At 37.3% G+C, this 21,235-nt stretch overlaps 1 protein-coding gene across 1 annotated transcript; it reads left to right on the top strand.

Annotated features, from left to right (window-relative positions):
• The first annotated feature begins 438 nt into the window (after positions 1–438).
• sacm1lb (SAC1 like phosphatidylinositide phosphatase b) lies at positions 439–20,818 on the top strand. Its single transcript, XM_079624972.1, has 20 exons — positions 439–604; positions 1,346–1,443; positions 3,397–3,471; positions 5,849–5,976; positions 8,335–8,484; positions 9,973–10,032; positions 10,204–10,237; positions 11,084–11,185; positions 11,964–12,049; positions 12,640–12,726; positions 13,487–13,555; positions 13,642–13,721; positions 13,798–13,896; positions 15,134–15,272; positions 16,235–16,304; positions 16,405–16,477; positions 16,566–16,659; positions 17,881–17,973; positions 18,341–18,398; positions 19,092–20,818. The coding sequence occupies exons 1-20, from the start codon at positions 576–578 to the stop codon at positions 19,226–19,228; spliced, it is 1,761 nt and encodes a 586-aa protein (XP_079481098.1). The 5' UTR covers positions 439–575; the 3' UTR covers positions 19,229–20,818.
• The last annotated feature ends 417 nt before the right edge of the window (positions 20,819–21,235 follow it).

Below are 21,235 nucleotides of genomic sequence, written 5' to 3'. Positions count from 1 at the left end.
TAAATATTGAAAGAAATTATACTAATGTGGTGGCAAACAAAATTCTATCGCTGAATAAGAGACAAACATTTCCAATTGTCTTTGATGATGTTTAAAAATGCTGGGTTGTTTCAACCCAACAGTTGGTTTTGTCCATATTTTACCCAAACATGGGTTGAAACAACCCAGCATTTTTTAGAGTATGCAGAGGGCATCCTTCCTTTTTTATAGTCTTGACTCCCAGAATGTTATCTTTCTAGGCCAATTGATTATATTTTCAACCATATCTGGAACATTCTCAGACTTGTTCATCATATTTTACCCTCGAGTGGAGGCCCGCCTGTCACGTACCATTCCAATACAATCCCACATTATAATGAGGTTTGTGTTTGCTCTTTTATTGTCATGTAACGGTCACACACATCTCAAATAAATAATTTCTTCCACAACTAACATATTACATTGAGACTTTTATTACATAATGGGACTTTTATCTGTCCTCCAGAGGTCATTTCCTGTTGGTATTCGCTGACTGTCGCTAGATTCCCGCTGCTGTATTGACACGTCACGAAGGTCAGGAACGAACTGATGGAAAAATGGCGTCCACCTACAACACCTTCAATCTGTGAGTATAAATTCACTACTGTGATACTTTTTCTGATTTATAACTGATTATCGATTAGAGTAATCGAAGAGAGATCATTAGTCATCTTTGATCTGGTGAAGTCTATAAATAGTCTTGGGAAGCAGCAGTGACTTGCATGTTCACTGAACTAACGTTACAGTCTGTGGCTGTGACTCAAAGCCTAAGTGAGCTGCCTACCTAGACAACAACATTTTTTGGGCAGCATTCTAGTGAAGTGCTTGTTTAGACAGCATGTAAAGGCAATATTATCCCCCGAAATGTTAGTATGTTGATAGCTCGTGATGTTTTGAGACACAGTGCTGCTGGTCATCAATCATGGTGATCAGATTCCAGTCAATTCACATCAAAAAAATAATTAAGTTAAACTAAAATTGTTTTATTGATGGTCAGCAATAGAGAATACTTGAACCTCTTTGCAATTCAGGCGCCTCATTTTGTTGCTGGTGTTGTCGTGACTGGTGTTAATGATGATGCAGATGCCAACATCTTACAGAAATGAAAACCTATATCAATAAATAAGTCCAAGCAGCATAACGTACTTTGAAAGAAATATATTTATTTGTAGAATTATATGATGTGCTTGATGATTTCAGTGGTGCATATGAATGAAATTAATATAATACAGACATGTTAAGTGAATGTTATGCCCTCGCCCTGCTCCTTAAACTGGATTTTACAACATTAACCACTAATAATCTTCACTCTCCTCTCCTTTCACAGGCACACGACCCCTGAGAAGTTCTACATCGAAGCCTGTGATGATGGTGTTGGAGACGTCCTCGCCATTGACAGGGTGTCCACAGAAATGACCCTTACAGGTACAAAATAGATCTGGACGCTTGAAACGCAAATTTTGCTCCTCAGGTGCTGAAGTGGTAGCCTGGCTAACGCCAGACCCAACTCTCGTTGAGACTTGGGTCTGGGAACCACATATGCATTTTCTCGTATTTGAGGTGTGGTTTACGAATGCCCGGCGCCGTTTATTGGGTGCTAAGAATGTCTATCAAAAGCGCCTGTACGCTCATAGCCAATCGTTTCCATTATACCAGATGACGTATGTCAGAAATTAGACAAGGAAGAAGACGATGGGTAAGATATTTTTGTGTAAACAATGACGTTCAGCGACTATTGCCGTTTGTGCAAGATAAACATGAGGGTCGAAGGTATATATGGATATAAACAAACTGCTTAGTTGTGTCGCATAGATGTCGTCATCGTCTTGCTGCTCCCTCCCCGTTCTGTGATTGGTTCCCTAGATGAGGCGAAAATCTGGTCCATGGTATCCAGACTGCCTTTCAGCGTGAATAAAATCGCGCTGCGCAAAGGCAGTATGGGGAAACCCAGGCTAGTGAAGTGTGGTGCTGAAAAGTAACTTGCCTCATTTTATGAGGGTGCTTATACACAGGTTTCTTGTATACAAACAATACCGGATGCGCGCGCTTCCAAGAGGCAAGACCGCTATATGTTATGCCGAGTTCTGTAAAAGAACATTGTAATTAACGTAGATTTCACATTGTTATTAAATTCTTGTTGACTCAATAATAAACTGCAATTTCAGAGTTGGTTTCATTTGCATATTAATATAACATTATGTAGAACGTTAGTTAGTTGACTAGTATGAAATTGTCCAACTAAGTTTGCGAATCATAAAAACCTGACAACCTATGCATTTAGGTTAGTTTACAGCACAACAGCTGCGCGTCATCTCTGCTTCTGCTAGATATAGCCGTAAAGACTGTTGCTTTCTGCCTCTTAGATGATAGGTTTGCACAGAAACCCGTGTATTGCATAAATGCTTTGAGTTGAAAGCTCTTTTGAGCTCACAGAAGCATTTGAATGAATCGTGTGTTTCCCCGAGTCATTCCTTATTTAAACATCAGCAGAATTTTCAACCCAAATTAGGATGCAAAAGAAAAGTCATATTTGGAAAATGGTTAGAGAGGTAGATCGAAATACATTCTGCAGGGGTTGTCGATAGTTTACAATTAAATATCTAACATTATCTGATAAGTAGGCCTACTCAGTATAGTATTCTAAAAATAATATATAATTTTGAGAAATATATCATATTAAAATTATATATTTTGATTATTATAATAATAATTATCATTATTCTATACACTGCCCGGCCAAAAGAAAAGTCGCTGTCTGGATTTAAATAGGCAAATGAGCCTATGAGTCTTAAGAGTCTATGATTGGATCATTATTGCAGTGATTATTATTTTCTATCATGTTATATGTTTGCCAACGGTTCTTTTAACTCTAATTGATGGAGTGTGTAGCTTTTCATTCTTAAACCACCATGTAGGAAGACACATCATGTCCATATTCCAGGATGACAATGTCAAGATTCATCAGGCTCAGATTGTGAAAGAATGAAGAATCATTTGCACACATGAATCCAGAGCTTAAATTCATTGAAAGTCTTTGGGATGTGCTGGGGGAGACTTTACAGTCACTTTGTTACACACGTTACACAAAGTTACACACTTTGCAGAGTGCTGGACTCTTGCATTGATGCATGTTTTGATGGAAATTACATCACATCATTTCTCAATTATCAATTTAAGGTCAATGCATCTTCACATTGTCATCCTGGAATATGGCCGTGATGTATCTTTGTACATTTTTTTTTTTTTTTTAAGAAATGAGAAGCTACACACTCCAATCAGTTTAATAATATAATAAAAAATATATTATATTTTTCCTGTAATATAATAAATAAAGCACTGATACGGACAGATAACCTTAAAATGATGTCTCTCTTTCAGTGAGGAAGGACGTCCCTCCTTCAGCGGTGACACGACCAATATGTGGCATCATGGGAACCATACGGCTGGTGGCAGGTACGACCTCTGAAAATTAATTGCGAGTCATAAATTACTCGCCCTGTTGCTCTAATGCTGTTTGCCCTTTTTTTTTATGGACCACAAAAGGAGAATTAAAAAAAAACTTGCGCTCGTCCATATAATGGTGGCGAATAGCGACTCGCATCAAGCTGGCATCACAGACTGATGTAGAAGTATCACAGAATGATCCAATACGACACATACCGTATATTCCAAGTGTTCTGGGGTATACGATATGAAATGAATGTATTATTTAACGAAAATCTTGACCTTGGCCGTTGGTCTTCTGTGCACGGCTGCACGTTCGTGTGACTCTGTTAGCGCCGTAGTTCACTCCGTCTCGCCCAGAAAAAGCTCACAAAATCAGGGTTAAGAAACACGTGAAGATTCTGAAATAGAATTCACTATTCTGAAATAGAACCCGTGTACCTTCTTCTCTGTGGTGAATATATTAGTCGTAACAAGAAGTTATCGCGTTCACATCTGTCAACTGTCAACTTCCGGTCCGGTCCGGAGATGCTCAATTCAGTGAGGAAAATACACCGATCTTTTTTTGGGGATTTCACGTCGTGTTTTTGTTCATCTTGATTTCTCACATTGTATGCTTTTTCTGGGTGAGACAGAGTGAACTGCTGCGCTAATAGTTTTACGAACACGCACGTAGCTGTGCACAGACCAATGGCCAAAGGTCAGGATTTTTGTAAAATCCATTCAATTTCATATCGTATACCCCAGAACACTTGTAATATACGGCACGGGATCATTCTGTGATGCTTTGCATCTTTTTTAAAAAGCTTGTTCACTGCCATTGTATGGACAAGTGTGAGCGGGACATTTAAAAAAAAATCTCCTTTTGTGGTCCATAAAAAAAGAAAGAAGGGCAAACGGCATTAGAGCAACAACAGGGTGTATAATTTATGACTTAATTTTCATTTTAGGGTGAACTATCCCTTTAAATTCCACATTTAATAAAACATCAGTTGAATCTGTTAACATTAGTTAATGTACTGTAAACATGAACAAACAATGAACAATTACATTTTTACTAACATTAAGAAAGATAAATAACTGCGTTAACACTAAACCGGCCATGACGGTCATTTTGACCGTTCTGAATTTTATATCTGCAATAAAATCCTGCTGGTTCCTGACTTTTCCTAAAAGTGTCAGTATTTTCATTTAAAATGTTTTTCATATAAATTACACATGAGGCAAAAAAACTAATGAACATATTTACCTATTTCGGCCATAGACGGTCATATTGACCGCACTGAATTCCGCGGTATTCTTTTGTTACATTTCCCGCGGTTGACCTTTGTCTCTCTCACTGTCAACAGAAAGGTCAGGAGCGGTCCTGGGTGTTTGCATATATGCTAATTTCTACAAACAAAAAGTATATTAGATTAAATTTGTTGATCAGAAATAGGCAAATAATACCTGACTACGTTATCTATTTACGTAGATAATCTCTATTATATATGAGTTATTAGACTATTTTCTCTGTTATTATATTAAAATAAAATGTTTTATAATTAAATAAGATACTTATAGTTGTTATTATCTTGTTCTGAGTTATGTTGAATCACTGGATATGGAAATATAGCCTAGGCTAATAATACCTGCCTGACTAATAATATTACATTATATTGCTCAGAAAATCCAAACGGCTTGATTATTGAGTGTTTAGGCTGTTTAAAAAGTAAAAGTGAATGGATTTTTTTCATTGTATCCACACACTGTAAAGACACATTTATATGTAAACACCATATAAAAGTGAATTTTGCATCCGATGGCCCCTTTTAAATATATTGGTCATTGTTCGTCAATGTTAATTAATGTGTAGCAAATTAGCTCTATGAAATATTAATAACCAATCATAACTTGTTATAATTGATTATGAATATTTGGATCAGTTAATCGGATTAACTTGATGTAGCTACATTAACATTACGTTCATCCTGTGAACCCTCAATATTGGTTATTAATTGTTTAATAGAAATGTACATTTCCGGGGCATGGGAAATGTCTTTCTTACTTATACTACTAAGAGCAAGTAACCAAAAATCTATGATTATCGACTCCGGATATGAGCTTGAGACACAGACAACCTTACGTGTGATATGAACAAGACTTTATTAACTAGACTAAACATTTAAACTACTCTAACATACACATACATACATACATACATACAGGAAAGAGAGCTGAAGCAGAATATAGGAAAGCAAGAAGTTATTAATACTTCATAGAGCTAATTTGCTACAAATGCATGTGCTAATGTGAAGAAATGAGAATTTATTGCACCTTAAAATGCTTTCTGAACTCTCATTCTGCATTCTGAATGATGCTGAGCCGTGCTCTCTGTTTTTTTCAGGCATGTATCTCATCGTCATTACAAAGAAGAAGAAAGTGGGTGACCTGTTTGGCCACGCGGTCTGGAAAGCGGCTGACTTTGACATAATTTCATACAAGAAGACTGTTCTGCATCTGACTGATAATCAGGTTGGGTGATTTTCCATAAGCATGCGTAGAGTTCTCTCCCATCATGTGCGTCACTGGTGTCACCGCAGGGAGTTATTATTTTGACTGGATTTTTGCCCACAATATTTATGGGACTTTTGAGCATCTCTTTATTTAAACAGAACCAAACCATGATCATGAACTATTGAATTCTTCAAAATGTATTTATAGCCGAGATATTTTTGTTTTGCTTTAAGTTTGGAGCGTGTATACTTTTGCTTCCCTTTCTCAAGAAAAGTTATCCAGGTCACATTTTTCCCCCAACAATAAAAAAACAAAAATGATATTAGATTAATATAATGCATAATGTGTTCTTTAAACGGGCTTCTTTTTATTTAAGTAAAATAATATTTTAATGATTTTAGGGCGATGTGTGCCCATGTTTTAGTGAGATTCACCCTTTTATAGTTTAGTGTGTCAAATAAATCAACCCAAATTCACTAGAGGAACAATGTGAAATTGAATTTTTTTTTAAGAAGTCACACTTGTAAAGGTCTCACTCTTAACATGTTCATTGACTACTATTAGCATGGCTTGACATTAGGGCTGCACGATATTGGAAAAAAATTACATTGCGATATTTTTTTCCCCAACGATATATATTGCGATATTGAGAGCCATAACTCCAGTCTAAAGACAATAATTACCATTCCATGATATTAATAATTTCACTAATAAGCAAGCTTCATTACAAGTGACAAAAAGGTCACTTAATATTTTATTCCAAAATTAGAACATTTCTGTAAACACAAAGCAGAACACATTTTTAAATAAAACAGCAGCTTTACACCAACCCCCTGATTGGTTTACAACAATATAACTTAAAATAAATATATTTTTTATAAAACAACTTAAGCATTTTGGTTCACAATCTTTTAAGTCAACTTTTCTTAGCCAAAGTAAAACAGTGTTGGTGTTGGTCATCATAATCATATGAAATAAACAAAATGATATAAAACTTTAATATATTTTGTATTAAATCTTCTAAACAGATTAGAGAACATGTTTCTGTAAACAGAAAAGCCGAACACATTTAAACAGCAGCTTTACCGCCTCTGTCAGCGTCACCACTCCCACCACGCGCATCAAGAGCTGAGGGAGCACCAAAAAAATAGCCTAATGAAAAATCAATAAATCTAATGCCGATATTATTATAGATACAGACCTCCCAAGTCTACCGGAAGTTCCGGGAGTCTCCCGCATATTGATAGCGGCTCACTGATGGCCCGCGAATTAGTTAAAATCTCCGGAATCTAGAGCGAGCGCGCCCGCGAGACAGAGACTGTGCTCCAAACCGCGCAGCGCGTGCACGGCAGAGAGGCAGAGAGGAAGAGAAAGCAAGAGACCCCGCGCGTGCCTCATGAAGCGCGTAATATCTCCCGCTGGTGCTACTGTGCTACTACCCTTCACATCGCATGTTCCGACGATGTGACTATCGCTCACTCGCACATCGCGATGTCGATGTTAAAATCGAATATCGTTCAGCCCTACTTGACATTACCTTTTTTGCTCACCAGCCACAGTGGCTAGTGGTTTTCCAAAGTTATTTGCCATTCAGTATTTTCACTGGCCACAATTTTGACATTGATACCATGGGGGAAACCTGCCATATAGATATGTTTAATATTATCTCATAATTTGGCAGCAGGTGTATTAGGCTGCTGTCACTTTAAGACCTGATGCACTGATCCATTATTCTGTTACACATGCATTTTCTTTCTCAACTGTTTGTTCATTTAAAACATAACTGACTGTGTTCACATGAATACTCGGCAAGACCGGCGTTTTGACATTATTTTGTGTGTTTTTGACTGTTTAAGCGCAATAAGTAGTGCAAAATAACTACATTTATTACTGAGGGGCCTTTATGTGCGCGCACTTTTAGTCAGCAGAAATAAACACATTATTCGAGTAAGTTGGGCTGCTTTCTCAAAACATTCCCTAAATGCAGCCTAAGGCTATGTTCACACTTAGCGTCTTTTTAGCGAGTAGCGAGACCTGTCGTTTCCATAACAACAAGAAAAATGGACACGGTGCCGGTAGAAAAACTAATCGTCCTTGTTTCGGAGCACAAGGAGCTGTTTGATATGAGTACACAACTCTATCATAACATACATCACAAAGAGGCTGTGTGGGCACACTACTGTTGCAGCTGTTGTTATAGCAACAAAAGACGCGCTCGGCTGCTATTTGTAACCGAACGCGCAGCGTTTTTTTTTTTTTTGCTAAAAAAACGCCGTTGTTAACTTTTTTTTGTCAAAAAAGACGCTAAGTGTGAACGTAGCCTAACTCAGAAACTTTGTCTTATCGAAACTAATAATGTTTCTATGGATCTTCCAGATGCAAGACGACAAAGCCTTCCTGTCCATGATCAACAGCGTCCTGAATACAGACGGTTTCTACTTTGCCACGGACTACGACCTGACGCACACGCTACAACGCCTGGCCAACACCAGCCCAGAGTTTCAGGAGATGACCTTACTGGAGCGGGTGAGAGACATGCTCAGATCCAACCTTTACATGCGTTTATATTATTAATAATATAATTAACTTTATTTTCTATAGCGCCTTTAAAAGTAGCATCTCAAAGCGCTTCACAAGAATAGAAACAAGATAAAACATACAATTATACAAACAATGCATTAATGAAAGAAAAACCAGATGAAAATAAAATATATATAAATAAAATACCAAATAAAAATATACTATCAAATTTAGCAGACAAATCTAAGGTGGCATACAAATAAGGAATACACCAAGCAATTAATTTTAAAGGGAACCTTTTTCAAAGTCTTGATTTTGTTTTTGGGGTCTACTACAATAGGTTTTCATGCTTCTAAAAGTTCAATAAACATAATTTTTCTCATATTTTATATTGTTGCTGCTCCTCTCTTCCCAGTATGTCAGTTTAGTTCCTGTCTCTATGAAGCCCCTCCTGCAAAAGTTTTTTTGCAGGATGTTGTTAAGTTATGAACATATCTGTCATGTAACATCACAATTCTGTAATGCTCATTGCTTAAAGAGGTCTTATCATGATGTGTTTATGGTAACACCTTACAATAAGGTTCAATTAGTTAACGTAGGATAATGCATTAACTGACAATAAATAAGAATGAGCAATACTTTTGTTACAGCATTTATTTAATTTAAAAAATAAAATAAAATACAACTGATAATTTCTCATGTTTGCTCAGTTCCATTAAATATTATTAACAGATACAACTTTTGATTTTTAATTATGTACCGGTATTAGTAAATGTTTAAATTAACCTTACATTTCATTGTTATTCACTTTTAAAAAAACTTTTGCTGATAATTTACTCACCCCCATGTCATCCAAGATGTCCATGTCTTTCTTCAGTCGAAAAGAAATTAAGGTTTTTGATGAAAACATTTCTCCATATAATGGACTTCAATGGGCCCCAAACGGTTCAATGTCCAAATGACAGTTTCAGTGCCGCTTCAAAGGGCTTTAAACCTTTTCAACGTAATTGCGTATTACGTGTCATCACGAACACGCATCACAGAACAGAGCAAGGCGAGCATTTGTGCTTATAAAACTTAAACGTTTTTATTTATTTTTGAAATGACCGAACGTCTCGCTAGATAAGACCCTTATTCATCGTCTGGTATCGTTTAAAGCCCTTTGAAGCTGCACCGACACTGTCATTTGGACCTTGAACCGTTTGGGGCCCATTGACGTCCATTATTTGGAGAAATGTTTTCATCAAAAACCTTCATTTCTTTTCGACTGAAGAAAGAAAGACATGGACATCTTGGATGACATGGGGGTGAGCAAATTTTTTTTTTAAAGTGAACTAATCCTTTAACCAATGTAGTTGACTTATGTTAACAAATGTAACCTTATTGTAAAGTGTTACTGTTTTTATTTCATGTTTTTCTTGCCCCTATTTAGATTTTGGTGCTTTCATGAGATATGACACTGTTATTATAGCCTCTTAAAATTGTTTTATACAGGCGGATCAGAGATTTGTGTGGAACGGTCACCTTCTCAGAGAATTCATGGCACAGCCTGAGGTAAACGCAAGATTGTTTTAGGTCGAGCTGCTATTTTAAGAGTAACTCATTTAGACATTGGAACACCACATGTCTCTGGGCCTGATTATATGTAGAAAAATCTTTATCTAAAGAAGGAATGAATTCATGAATGTTTCCTGGTTCTTTTTGACGTTGTGTTTTCTCTTACAGCTACACAAATTCGTCTACCCGGTTGTTCACGGCTGTATCCTTGACCTTTAACCAGACAAACATTTGTCATCTCTGCCACATTTCGGTCCACATCGATGTGTGAAATAGAAGTGTCTGTTCACATCCAGAGTATATTTTGGGCCTTAAAGCTATGGTCTACGATTTCAAAGATTGTTCATTATTAATAACCTCGTTTAGATGCTGGTTATGGTTCTACAGTACAATCCTAAATATATGAAGAGAAAAAATAATTTTAAAAAATCCATTCACTCTATTGGGTGTACACCTGCAGAGAAGTTGACCAATGTAAGCTTTCCGGCCGGACAGCTTACATTGGTCAACTGCTCTCATCCAATCACCAGCTCCACTTGAAACTCCGCCTGGCGCTCGCGTCTCCACCGCACCCGACCCCGCCCCCCTCTTGCGACATGAAATTGCGCGGGCAAGCAGCTGACAGTCTATGGTAGCTAGCTAAGTAGCATCAGATCAGCAATGGATAAAGCAATGGATAAAAAAATAAACGACAGCAGCAAGCGGCCTCTGCTTGCCCCTACTGTAAAGTTTGGACTTTCTCTGTTCCGATGTTTACTACCGGTGATCACAGCTTGACTGAGTGACGTTGTTCAGGCCGTTTCCCGGTGGGAGGGATCAGGTAGCACAGAGGGGAGGGGTGTGTGTGTGTGGAGGGACGGGATGAGTTTATTAAAACTTCCCAACCGTCTCAGGCTTTCTCGACCGATTTTGAACATCGTAGACTATAGCTTTAAATGTTTAGCATGTATGATCAACACTGTTAGGTGATTCAGTGCTTATAGTGTCTTCATATGTCATCGTCCATACGCTCTCAGACAGATATATAGTCCTTAATCTTCGCGCTCAGTCATCACTATGAAGTCGTGCTGCATCAATGGCAAAATCTTTGACTGGATCATCATTTCCAGGAGGAGCTGCTTCCGCGCTGGTGTCCGCTATTACGTCAGAGGTACGCTTGTGCGGCTTGAGACGGTGGCTGTTTTTGATTTATAGCAGAGATGCACCGATTGATCGGCTGGTGACCGGAATTGGCCGATTTTCACGTGATCGGCCATGAGCGGCGACCGGCCGGTCAGTCTGACATATGCAAATTTTATGCCGATCAAATGCACATCATCACGCGCAACATCAGCAATCACACGTGCACACTGAACGCACATGTAGGAAACCTCGTGAATTACGGCCGTTTCACACCGCGTATTTTTCCGGTGGGAATGATCACTCATTGATTAACATTCACGGTGAAAAAAATACGCGGAAAAGGAGCAGCGGTGAAGCGTGGGTTTCGGCGCAGAGTCTATTTTTGCTGCGCTGCTCACGCTCAATTAAAGTGAAAGCACACTTTTAATGGACAAAATTAATATGATTTCACACAAAAAGTGCCCAGAATGCACAGAATTTGCATGTCTAGTGTGTTTTAACAAGAACTGGAGTAGACTATGTCAGTAAAGAAAATGAACACTCAAAAATATTTGTAGAAAATTTACCCATTTAAACTTGATTTAATTATTCAGTTTGGGTAAAAGTATACGGTGTTTTATAAATAAAAAAATATATAGAAAATAAAAATTTGTGTGTGCTGTAAAGTGGTTAGAAAAAATGAAATCGGAATCGGCTAAAATCGGTATCGGCAGGTCAAACTCAATGAGAAATCGGAATCGGCCTAGAATATTGTAATTGGTGCATCTCTAATTGATATGCTACTAAATGCTCTCTTCCTCTTCCAGGTATCGACTCTGAGGGTCACGCGGCCAACTTTGTTGAGACAGAACAGATTGTTCAGTATAATGGAGGAAAAGCATCATTTGTTCAGGTAAGCATCCAAATATCAGTTTTCATGCTGTTATGCTAATCCATTTATTGAGGAATCATCCAGTGTAGTTTCAGTGGATAGTCTACTCTAGACTAGAGGACCTTTTTTTTTGAGCTCTTAATGTTGGAGTGAATCTTAATGGTAAATAATTGAATGAAGCTGTTATCTTTTTGGTATCTCTCCTAAATGTCTGTCTGTCGGCTCGATTCTCAAGGGCACAAAGACAAACAGCCTCTGTGGGCAGCAGAGATGAATGTCACAGTGGTTTGATGAATCATGAACAACATATATCAAATAAATATGTGCTTGTTTTTGATCTGTGAATCCATGCAGCCGTTTAATGTCACGATACTTACAGATTTAGACCCTCATGTTTCCTTTTCCCACAGTCGGGAGAGGAAACTTACCGGAATGTTGCTCTGCTCTTGTTTTATTTTTCTTGAATTTGTCTCCAGTCTGAATGCTGGTTGCTAGTTTTCAATGTCGTTTAATGAGCAAGAATTTCTTGTAAGACAAAGTTGTGCTTTCTTTTGATATCTGTTAATGAATGAATGAATAATCCAGTAAATCTCTGTAACCTTTGTCCACAGACTCGAGGCTCCATCCCGTTCTACTGGTCTCAGAGACCGAACCTCAAGTACAAACCAAAACCACAGATCAGCAAAAGCATCAATCACGTGAGATGCTTTCTTTCTTTTTCTTTCTTTGTTTTGTTTGAGTCAGTGCAAATAAAGATGTTCATGATTTTAAAAATGTATTAGTACATGTTGCAATTAATAATAACTAAGGTAAATAAATGCTTAAATATATTTTAGTTTGTTTAAATATATATTCAATATTGTTTAATGTTAGTTCATGTAAACTAATGTAGTGAACTAGTGTTAGCAAATGAAAACTTATTGTAAAGTGATACCGAAAATCTTTTGTATCATTATAATTAAAGTTGTAATGTCATGACTTAATTTTATTTATGACATAATTTGACTTATTTGACATTGAGTCCGTGCAAATAAAGATGTTCTTGATTTTAAAAATGCATTTGTAAATGTTGCAATTAATAATAACTAAGGTTAATATATGCTTAAATATATTTAGTTTGTTTATATATATATATATACACACACAATATAAATATATATATATATATATAAACATTATACAACGTTATATTATATAATATATATTAAATAATAATAAAAGCCCTTAAGATAATTGAGATGGGTTGATCTAAACTTTATTTAAAAAAAAAAAAAAATTAAATTATATTCCGAAAACTGGTTTATTATTGACAGATAGATAGATAGATAGATAGATAGATAGATAGATAGATAGATAGATAGATAGATAGATAGATAGATAGATAGATAGATAGATAGATAGATAAGTAGTTAAGACAAGTATTTATATGAAGATTAATCACCGCTTCTCTTCTCACAGCTGGATGGTTTCCAGAGACATTTCGACTCTCAGATCATCACGTATGGCAAACAAGTGATTCTGAACCTGGTGCGTTGCCTGTATCTGCTCTGTTTACACCGAGGTGTCGCTCCCAGGCTGGAAATATCTCATTAAGATTTCTTTTTATTCTCCAGATAAATCAGAAAGGCTCAGAAAAGCCGCTGGAACAGGCCTTTGCGAAGATGGTGGGCAATCTGGGCAACGGCATGATCAAGTGAGTCGATAAGAAAATCTCATAAAGCACTGATACAGATCCACAAGTGCCGAACTCAGACTGTGTTCATCTGCAGGTACATCGCGTTTGACTTTCACAAGGAGTGCAGCCATATGAGGTGGCATCGCCTGCAGATCCTGGTGGACACGGTGGCGGAAATGCAGGATGAGTTTGGGTATGAAGTGTTTGCATGGAAAAAGAGTTTTATCTGTTATAATCTAATGCTCCTGGTAGGAGTGGGCGATATGGGCAAAAATTCATATCACAATATTTTTCACTGTCCGGACGATATCGATATTATGGCGATATGAGAAAAAAATTGGAATCACATTTTAGTACACCTTAGTTAAATTACAGGCAAAATGTGTATTTTAACCCTATATAACTAGAAAAAGGTGAGGGATTTTGTTGGACATAGACCTGAATTTTTTTTTATTTTATTGTGCCATTGTTTTTCTCAAAAAGTGCAAACGTGCAACATGAGAGAGGCCTGAATGCACTTGTTATGTCTTTCCACTTTTTGCCCGTCTTGTCATAACGAGTACCGGCAGTGAATGAAGACTTTATTGATTTCTGAGTGGGAGCCGTGCTCCGTCTCTGGGGTTAGGCTATCTGTTGCACACGTTTGGGTGCATTCCTCATATTTGCGGACATTAGGGTTGGGCCGATGGACGATGGCATGACAGATACAGATACGTGTAAGTGAGCTTGTTTTGTTGTTTAAAAACCTTTATAAATGATTTTGATCTGTAACGTGAGATGGGCCACAGTTCAGAGATTCCTGTCTGTTGGATTTATTAGCCTAGCATGTGGATTCACCTGTTTCTCCCGAAATACATGAAAGTAAGTGGCCGGTGAACTGGGAGAAGAGTAAACTTTATAGTTACTTGCTCTGTGTATCTGATATGAATAAAACACGTCGGCAAATATATTTGAATGGATTGTTATTGCTGCTTCCATAGACACCATTGTGTATTTTACAAACTATAAATTTAATATTTTGCTATAAATTATATGTATTTGAATATTTGAAACCTAAAATAAACATTATGTGGTTAAAAACACTGAATAGGTGTGATATATGACGTGTTCGTCTTTGGCTCAGCGCCAGCCATAGCGTGAAAGCACAGAATCTGGCAGTTATCTCACGTCACTGTATACATTCGCTCCTTAGTGGTCAGCTGCTGCAACGAGTGCCAAAATCAAAATTTCTAGTGGAAAATAAGAATGTTACGTTATAACAATATAACTGCAAAATTTTCATTTATGAATATCTAACGGTATCCTCTGTACCGCAAAATCCATATCATGGCACAACATAATACCGGTAGTCACGTTCATTCCGGTAAAGCGCCCACCCCTAGCACCTGGGCATCATTTGAATGCTCTTTTTTTGTTTATTTTTTCAACAGCTACTTCCTGGTGGATTCAGACGGTTCGGTCCAAAAGCAGCAGGACGGGACTTTCCGAAGCAATTGCATGGACTGTCTGGACCGAACCAACGTCATCCAGAGTCTGCTGGCCCGGTGCTCGCTGCGGTCACAGTTAGAGGTGTGTGTGAGGAGACTATTTATTATACTCCATGGGACTAAAATTCACTTTGAATTAAAGGACAAGTTCGGTATTTTACACTTAAAGCCCTGTTTACAGATCGTATCTGATGAAATAGAACGGTTAAGATTAAACTTTGGACACATGCTCCTGTCCCGAGAATTTTAGGTTTATTTAGCTTTCCCCCCCCACCCCTACAATGGTTGTCTATGTGCACTGGCAGATTCCTTCCTAAAACACATTAAACTTTCGTTTACAAAGACGTGAAACTCACCGAGTGGTCAGGGGTGTTCACTGATATGATCCCAAAAAAAATCGCTGAAAAAGATGCTTTCCAACAGGTTTTATCGTAGTGTTTGTCCACCTCCATTGACTTGTATTGAATGTGCTGTGTGAGGTACGTTATTCCTCCGCCGCTTCTTCTTCTGCTTCTTCTGTGTATTCAATGAAATGCCAGCGGTTTGCTTGCAATTGGCAAAGGTGCATTATCGCCACCAACTGGTGTCTATTATTCAAGCTCTCAACGGAAGAATCTGGGTGTGACGCGTTCGGCAAAATAGGTCCACAAAAGCTAAATAAACCTAAAATTCTCGGGACAGGAGCATGTGTCCAAATTTTAATCTTAAGTTCTATTTCATCAGATACGGTCTGTAAACAGGGCTTTAAGTGTAAAATACCGAACTTGTCCTTTAAGGGTGTGTGATGTCACAATTATATTTAGCGAATATCACCAAGATATGGAAATATATAGGGAAATTTTAGCTATATTGCCCAGGCCTACGTCAAAAGATGAGTCATTATTTGCGGTCCAGAAGACAAAGACTGCACGGAGACTGTTTGAAATGTGTGTAATGTAGCTGACAAAATCGTCTTTTAGGAGAACACAAACATATAGACAAGCTTTTAGTTCCTGTCTGTTAGCTGTGAGGTTTCCTCATATTTTATGTCTTGTTTGTGTGTAGAGGATGGGAGTTTTACATGTGGGGCAGCGGATTGAAGAACAGGTGGATTTCGAAAAAATATATAAGAATGGTAAGCAAACGCTAATGCTAATATTCAATAATATGGCTATGTGAGACTGTATCATTCATACCTTTTCTATTCTTGCTTTCTTTGTTGTTATCCCCTGCAGCATGGGCGGATAACGCCAACGCGTGTGCCAAACAGTACGCTGGCACAGGAGCCCTGAAGACTGACTTCACACGGTAAGAAGGACCGTCTTCTGCTCTGCTTGTGTCTGAGAGTAAATGTTGGGAATGATTGTAGAAGTTGATTGGTTCTCTGTGTCTTCAGGACGGGAAAGAGAACCCAGTGGGGTTTGCTGATGGACGGATGGAACTCCATGATCAGATACTACAAGAACAACTTCTCGGATGGGTTCAGACAGGTGAGCCTCCTCACATGGACAAACCATTGTTCTTTAATTTGTCAAACACATTTTAAATAGTCATTTATGACACAACGCTTCCCCAGAGATCCATGTTTTCACTGTTAATACGGTAATACACACCCTTCTGAAAGAGTACAGAATCTCTGGATCAAAACACAAGTGAAGAAGCAACAGAAACAAGCGATAGAAGCATTGCTTACGCTGATGGATGCTAACGTGATCATCAAACATCCAACATTTAAATCAAAACTGGCTAACGTTAGCGAATGAAATGTCGAGCCAGGAAGAGTATAGACTGTGAAGCTTTAGGGGTGTTGATGGACCCGATCCACTCCATCTGTGTTTTGATCATTGTTCTGAATCCCATGTAGACAAAGTCTTTGACAAAAACGTGATTTTCTCAGTTTTGTTCAAAATGTGGCTTTTTTCATGAAACCTTCAAGTGTTGAATGAAACTAGAATATTTTTTAAAGCAGGGGCTCTGCTCTTTCTTTTTATATATATTCTGTGTTCAGATATTCATACAACTAAATATTCTGGGGCCATGAAATTTATGTGAAAAAGATATTTAAAAAAAACACGGGCACTGACAGGCAACTTTTATATATATATATATATAAAGAAATAAAAAGAAAAGCGCTGGCAGGGAAAGTGTTCCAAACCCCTTTGACCAGAAATATTATTATGCATATTATTATTAAAATACTAATGCTTTAATAATTTAACAATTCATTTACATGTTTTAATTTTTTTATTTCAATTTAAAAATTTATTGTTTTTATTTTTTTAAATAATGAATTATTATTATATACCATGTATTTTTATGATGTAATAATTATTTTGTAATTGTTTTATTTTCATTGTTTTTCATTTGTGTATTTTTTATTTTAAATTTTTATGATTTAATTAATTTATATTATTAAATGGTTTTAATTAATAAATGAATAATACATTTTTATCATCTCAGCTTGGAAAACCCTTGTCTAGTGTAAACCAGTAGCAAATACAAAAAAGACGTGTTGTGTGTTTCATTTCTTTGCTGTGTCTGTAGATTTCAGTCTGTTTCTCAAACAAAGCATCATATGACTTCAAAAGACACATTAATCATATTAATGATTTATAAAAGCATAATTTTTTGCAGATTGACAGATGTATAAAAGGAATTTTGTACTGATCTGCAGGAATTCATGCTGCAAATAATACATATGTTTTCTCCAGGACTCCATTGACCTGTTCTTGGGCAACTATGCTGTGGAGGAGGCAGATATAAACACTCCTCTACATGAGCCCAAAGACTGGAAGTTCCTCACGGTAAGAGGCTCTGAAGCTTTGTCCTGCTGGTCTTTAGGTCTCTATTTGTTTTCAGCTGCAGAATACAACATAATTGTATGCAGGGTCATTAAACCCCGCCCCTTTTTTACAAGCCGTTTTTAAGTGTCACGCCCACATCTCAACATCCAATCAACAACTGACAAATACAACCAAGACCCAACCTACATTTTTTTTTTTCATAATCCATCACACTATAATGTACATCACAATATGGAAAATTTCTTTAATTTCTTCTCGAATTTTAAACATTTTGAATTTTTGGTATTGATATGGAACTTGAGATTAATATTGTCAAAAGGCTGAAAATGATTACAATTAGTGCTAACATTTTTCCCCTCACTTTCAGCTGCCGATCATCATGGTGGTTGCTTTCTCAATGTGCATCATATGTCTCCTTATGGCTGGTAAGACACTGATTATCATTAATATTAATATTAGCATTAATATTTAGGCAAGGCACTACCATGTCATAACCATGTTTTTTCATGCACTGTTCAATTTTGAGATTTGTCTTCTTTCAGAATAATGGAAAGGAAATTGAAGTGTTTATTTTATTGCACTTTGCATCAATGACAATTCATATCTTTGATATACTTATCAGTGAGTCAGAAATCTCCACTTCAGCAGCTTTACATACACCAAACTGTACAGTTTTATTCATATCTATTTTCTGAAGGTTTCTTCATATATCAATCACCTGATGTATATAACATTTTATTCCTAATAACTCATTTATTTTCTGTTTGTTGCCAGTATTTTCTGATTTATACTGAGATCCAAAATCCCCTCTGTAAAAACCTAAACAAAATTGTGATCCTGGCTTTATGCAATGTTAAGATTTCTGTTCTGGAAATGTATGCAAATATGTGCATATTTAATTAATCATGCATAATTTGCATATTTCAACAAAACTTTCCAGAAAACGTTCAATGCACATTTTTTTTGCAATTCTTATTGTAACTGTGGAAGCATCTATTAGATTAGTTAACTTTTTTTTACTCCATATCTCACCCTTAGTGTCTTGCCTTAATATTGTACTATTTTAATTAATATCAGTGCCTGTGTAAACGCCTGCTCATTCTCATTCTGTTACCCAGGCGACACCTGGACGGAGACTCTGGCGTACGTGTTGTTCTGGGGCTCGGCGAGCTTCGTGACCGGCGGCGTGATCCTCTTCAACGGCCGGGACTTTGTGGACGCGCCCAAACTGGTACAGAAGGAGAAGATGGACTGAACCTGCGTGTGTGGGAAGCAGCTTGGTCCCATCGAGTCTTCATCCTCCTCATCCTCAGTCCCGTCTTACTCTCAGCATCACCGGGCCTGGAGCCTGTACTGAGGAAGAGGACGAAGGCCTGGGGCCGGACGGGACCGAACGCACGCGCTGCTCTCCACACGAGGATCGCATCACCCGGGACCATCTCACAGAGATCCCATAATTCCATCCGCATATAGGCAGCTTTACAGGCACCTTAGACTTGACCATGAGGTTGTCGGCCCCGTCCTCGTGGTTCACGCGTCCCGTCACGTGTGTTTTCACAGACGCCCGTGTCTAATCGCGCACGCCTGCCGATATTCCACCGGGCAGCTCTCGGACTGTTTGTGTCAAACCAAACGCATTTATATCGCATCTGCCGTCACATCAAAATCATCGTCTTGTTTTCTAATAAAGATACGTGCACAATAACACTTCACAATAAGGTTTGATTTGTTAACATTAGTTAACTACAACGAACACTTCTAAAGCAATTATTACCGTAATCGTAATATTAATTTCAACCTTTAATGCATTTTTAAAATCCAAAGTTATTTGTGAACAATTTACAAAATATTGCTCGCTGTTAGTTCATGTTGGTTAATATATTAACTAATATAAACAAATTAAACCTTATTGTAAAGTTTTACATGTTTTTAAGGCAATAACTTTTAAGGTTCTGTACGTTAGCATTGGCTAATGCAATTGCTAGCATGAACTAACAATGAACAAGTTTATAGCATTCATTTCTGCATACACATTTTTAATATACATATGCATTTTTAATTAATGTGTTATAAATTGAATTGCCATTCAATCTATATTATTTCCGTATTATCTGTATGAAATGCTGTAAAAAATTGTTTATTTTTAGTTTGATGCAAACAAGCCGAACCTTATTGTAATAAGTTTTGTTTTCAGCAAATATATTTTATGCTAAATTAATTTTTGTTAGCGAATAGTTTTTTTCGCCTGTTTTAAGCAACAACAAAAAAATGTTTGAAACAAGAAAAAAACATGACAAATATCAATGTAATTTAAAATATATTTTTGAAAACAAATCTTCAATTCTGCATTACAGGGATTTTTTGTGCTTTAAATATGTATTTATTTTTTACTAGGAAACAAGACAAACAGTATTTTGCATCGCGGCAGCATTTTGTAGTGAATTTGAGACGGACCCAGACTTCACGTGCGGTTTATCCTCGCCTTCAATATCATGGTCTTCCTCAGTCTGAGATTTGGGAGCTTTTACGAATGCACTGTTTATTAAAGTGATTCAGCTGAACGAACTGATTCTGTTTGTAATCAAGACTGATTCGTATGAATCTTAACTCGGGACCGCAAAAAAAAAAAGCGTCTCATTGTCCAAAGGAGTTTACAGCAGCAGGACCGTCCCATCACCGAACCGCTGTGCCATATCTGTGTTCCTCTCATGAGTCAACGATGCCTTATGTTTGCTGTGCTCGTCAGTCCATCCCTCTGCATCTTCACTGCGGGATGATCTTCTCATGTCTGGCAACACCTGCTACAAATGATGTGTATTATTGTTATTAAAGTTATTATCATGAAGTCAGTTTCGGTGTAAATGGAAAAGAGTAATGATGAGCACTGCCAAAAAAACAAAACAAAAAAAAAACATTATAAAATGATAAACTACTGTTGTTGGCCACTGTACTCAAAGTGTCACTCAAACTAGTTTAATCTGCATTGACTGGAAGTGTTTGCATGGTAGGGATTTCGAAACGTGTTGCTTTGATCATCGAGCTCAAATTGAATGGGAATAACAGGCTCAAAATGCCACAGCAGATCAGCCGAAGCGATCCGTGTGTGTGTGTGTGTGTGTGTGTGTGTGTGTGTGTCTGCAGGGGTTCGTCCAATTAACAGCATTCTCTCTCCACATGAACTCGATGGCCAGTCAAATTCAATGTTATTGCAAGAAAAAAGTTCACCTGCAAATTATAAATTGTGTCATTTATGTGCGTCGTT

Source organism: Phoxinus phoxinus (assembly GCF_949152265.1).
Source record: "Phoxinus phoxinus genome assembly, chromosome: 10".
Classification (NCBI taxonomy): domain Eukaryota; kingdom Metazoa; phylum Chordata; class Actinopteri; order Cypriniformes; family Leuciscidae; genus Phoxinus; species Phoxinus phoxinus.
Note: the sequence above shows the minus strand (reverse complement) of the source record. Positions and strands in the feature narration are given on the sequence as shown.

Coding starts and splice junctions, on each gene's coding strand:
- sacm1lb (XM_079624972.1), top strand. CDS start 576: ATGGCGTCCACCTACAACACCTTCAATCT. Junction 15,273..16,234: donor CGCTGCGGTCACAGTTAGAG/GTGTGTGTGAGG, acceptor GTTTGTGTGTAG/AGGATGGGAGTTTTACATGT. Junction 16,478..16,565: donor CTGAAGACTGACTTCACACG/GTAAGAAGGACC, acceptor CTGTGTCTTCAG/GACGGGAAAGAGAACCCAGT.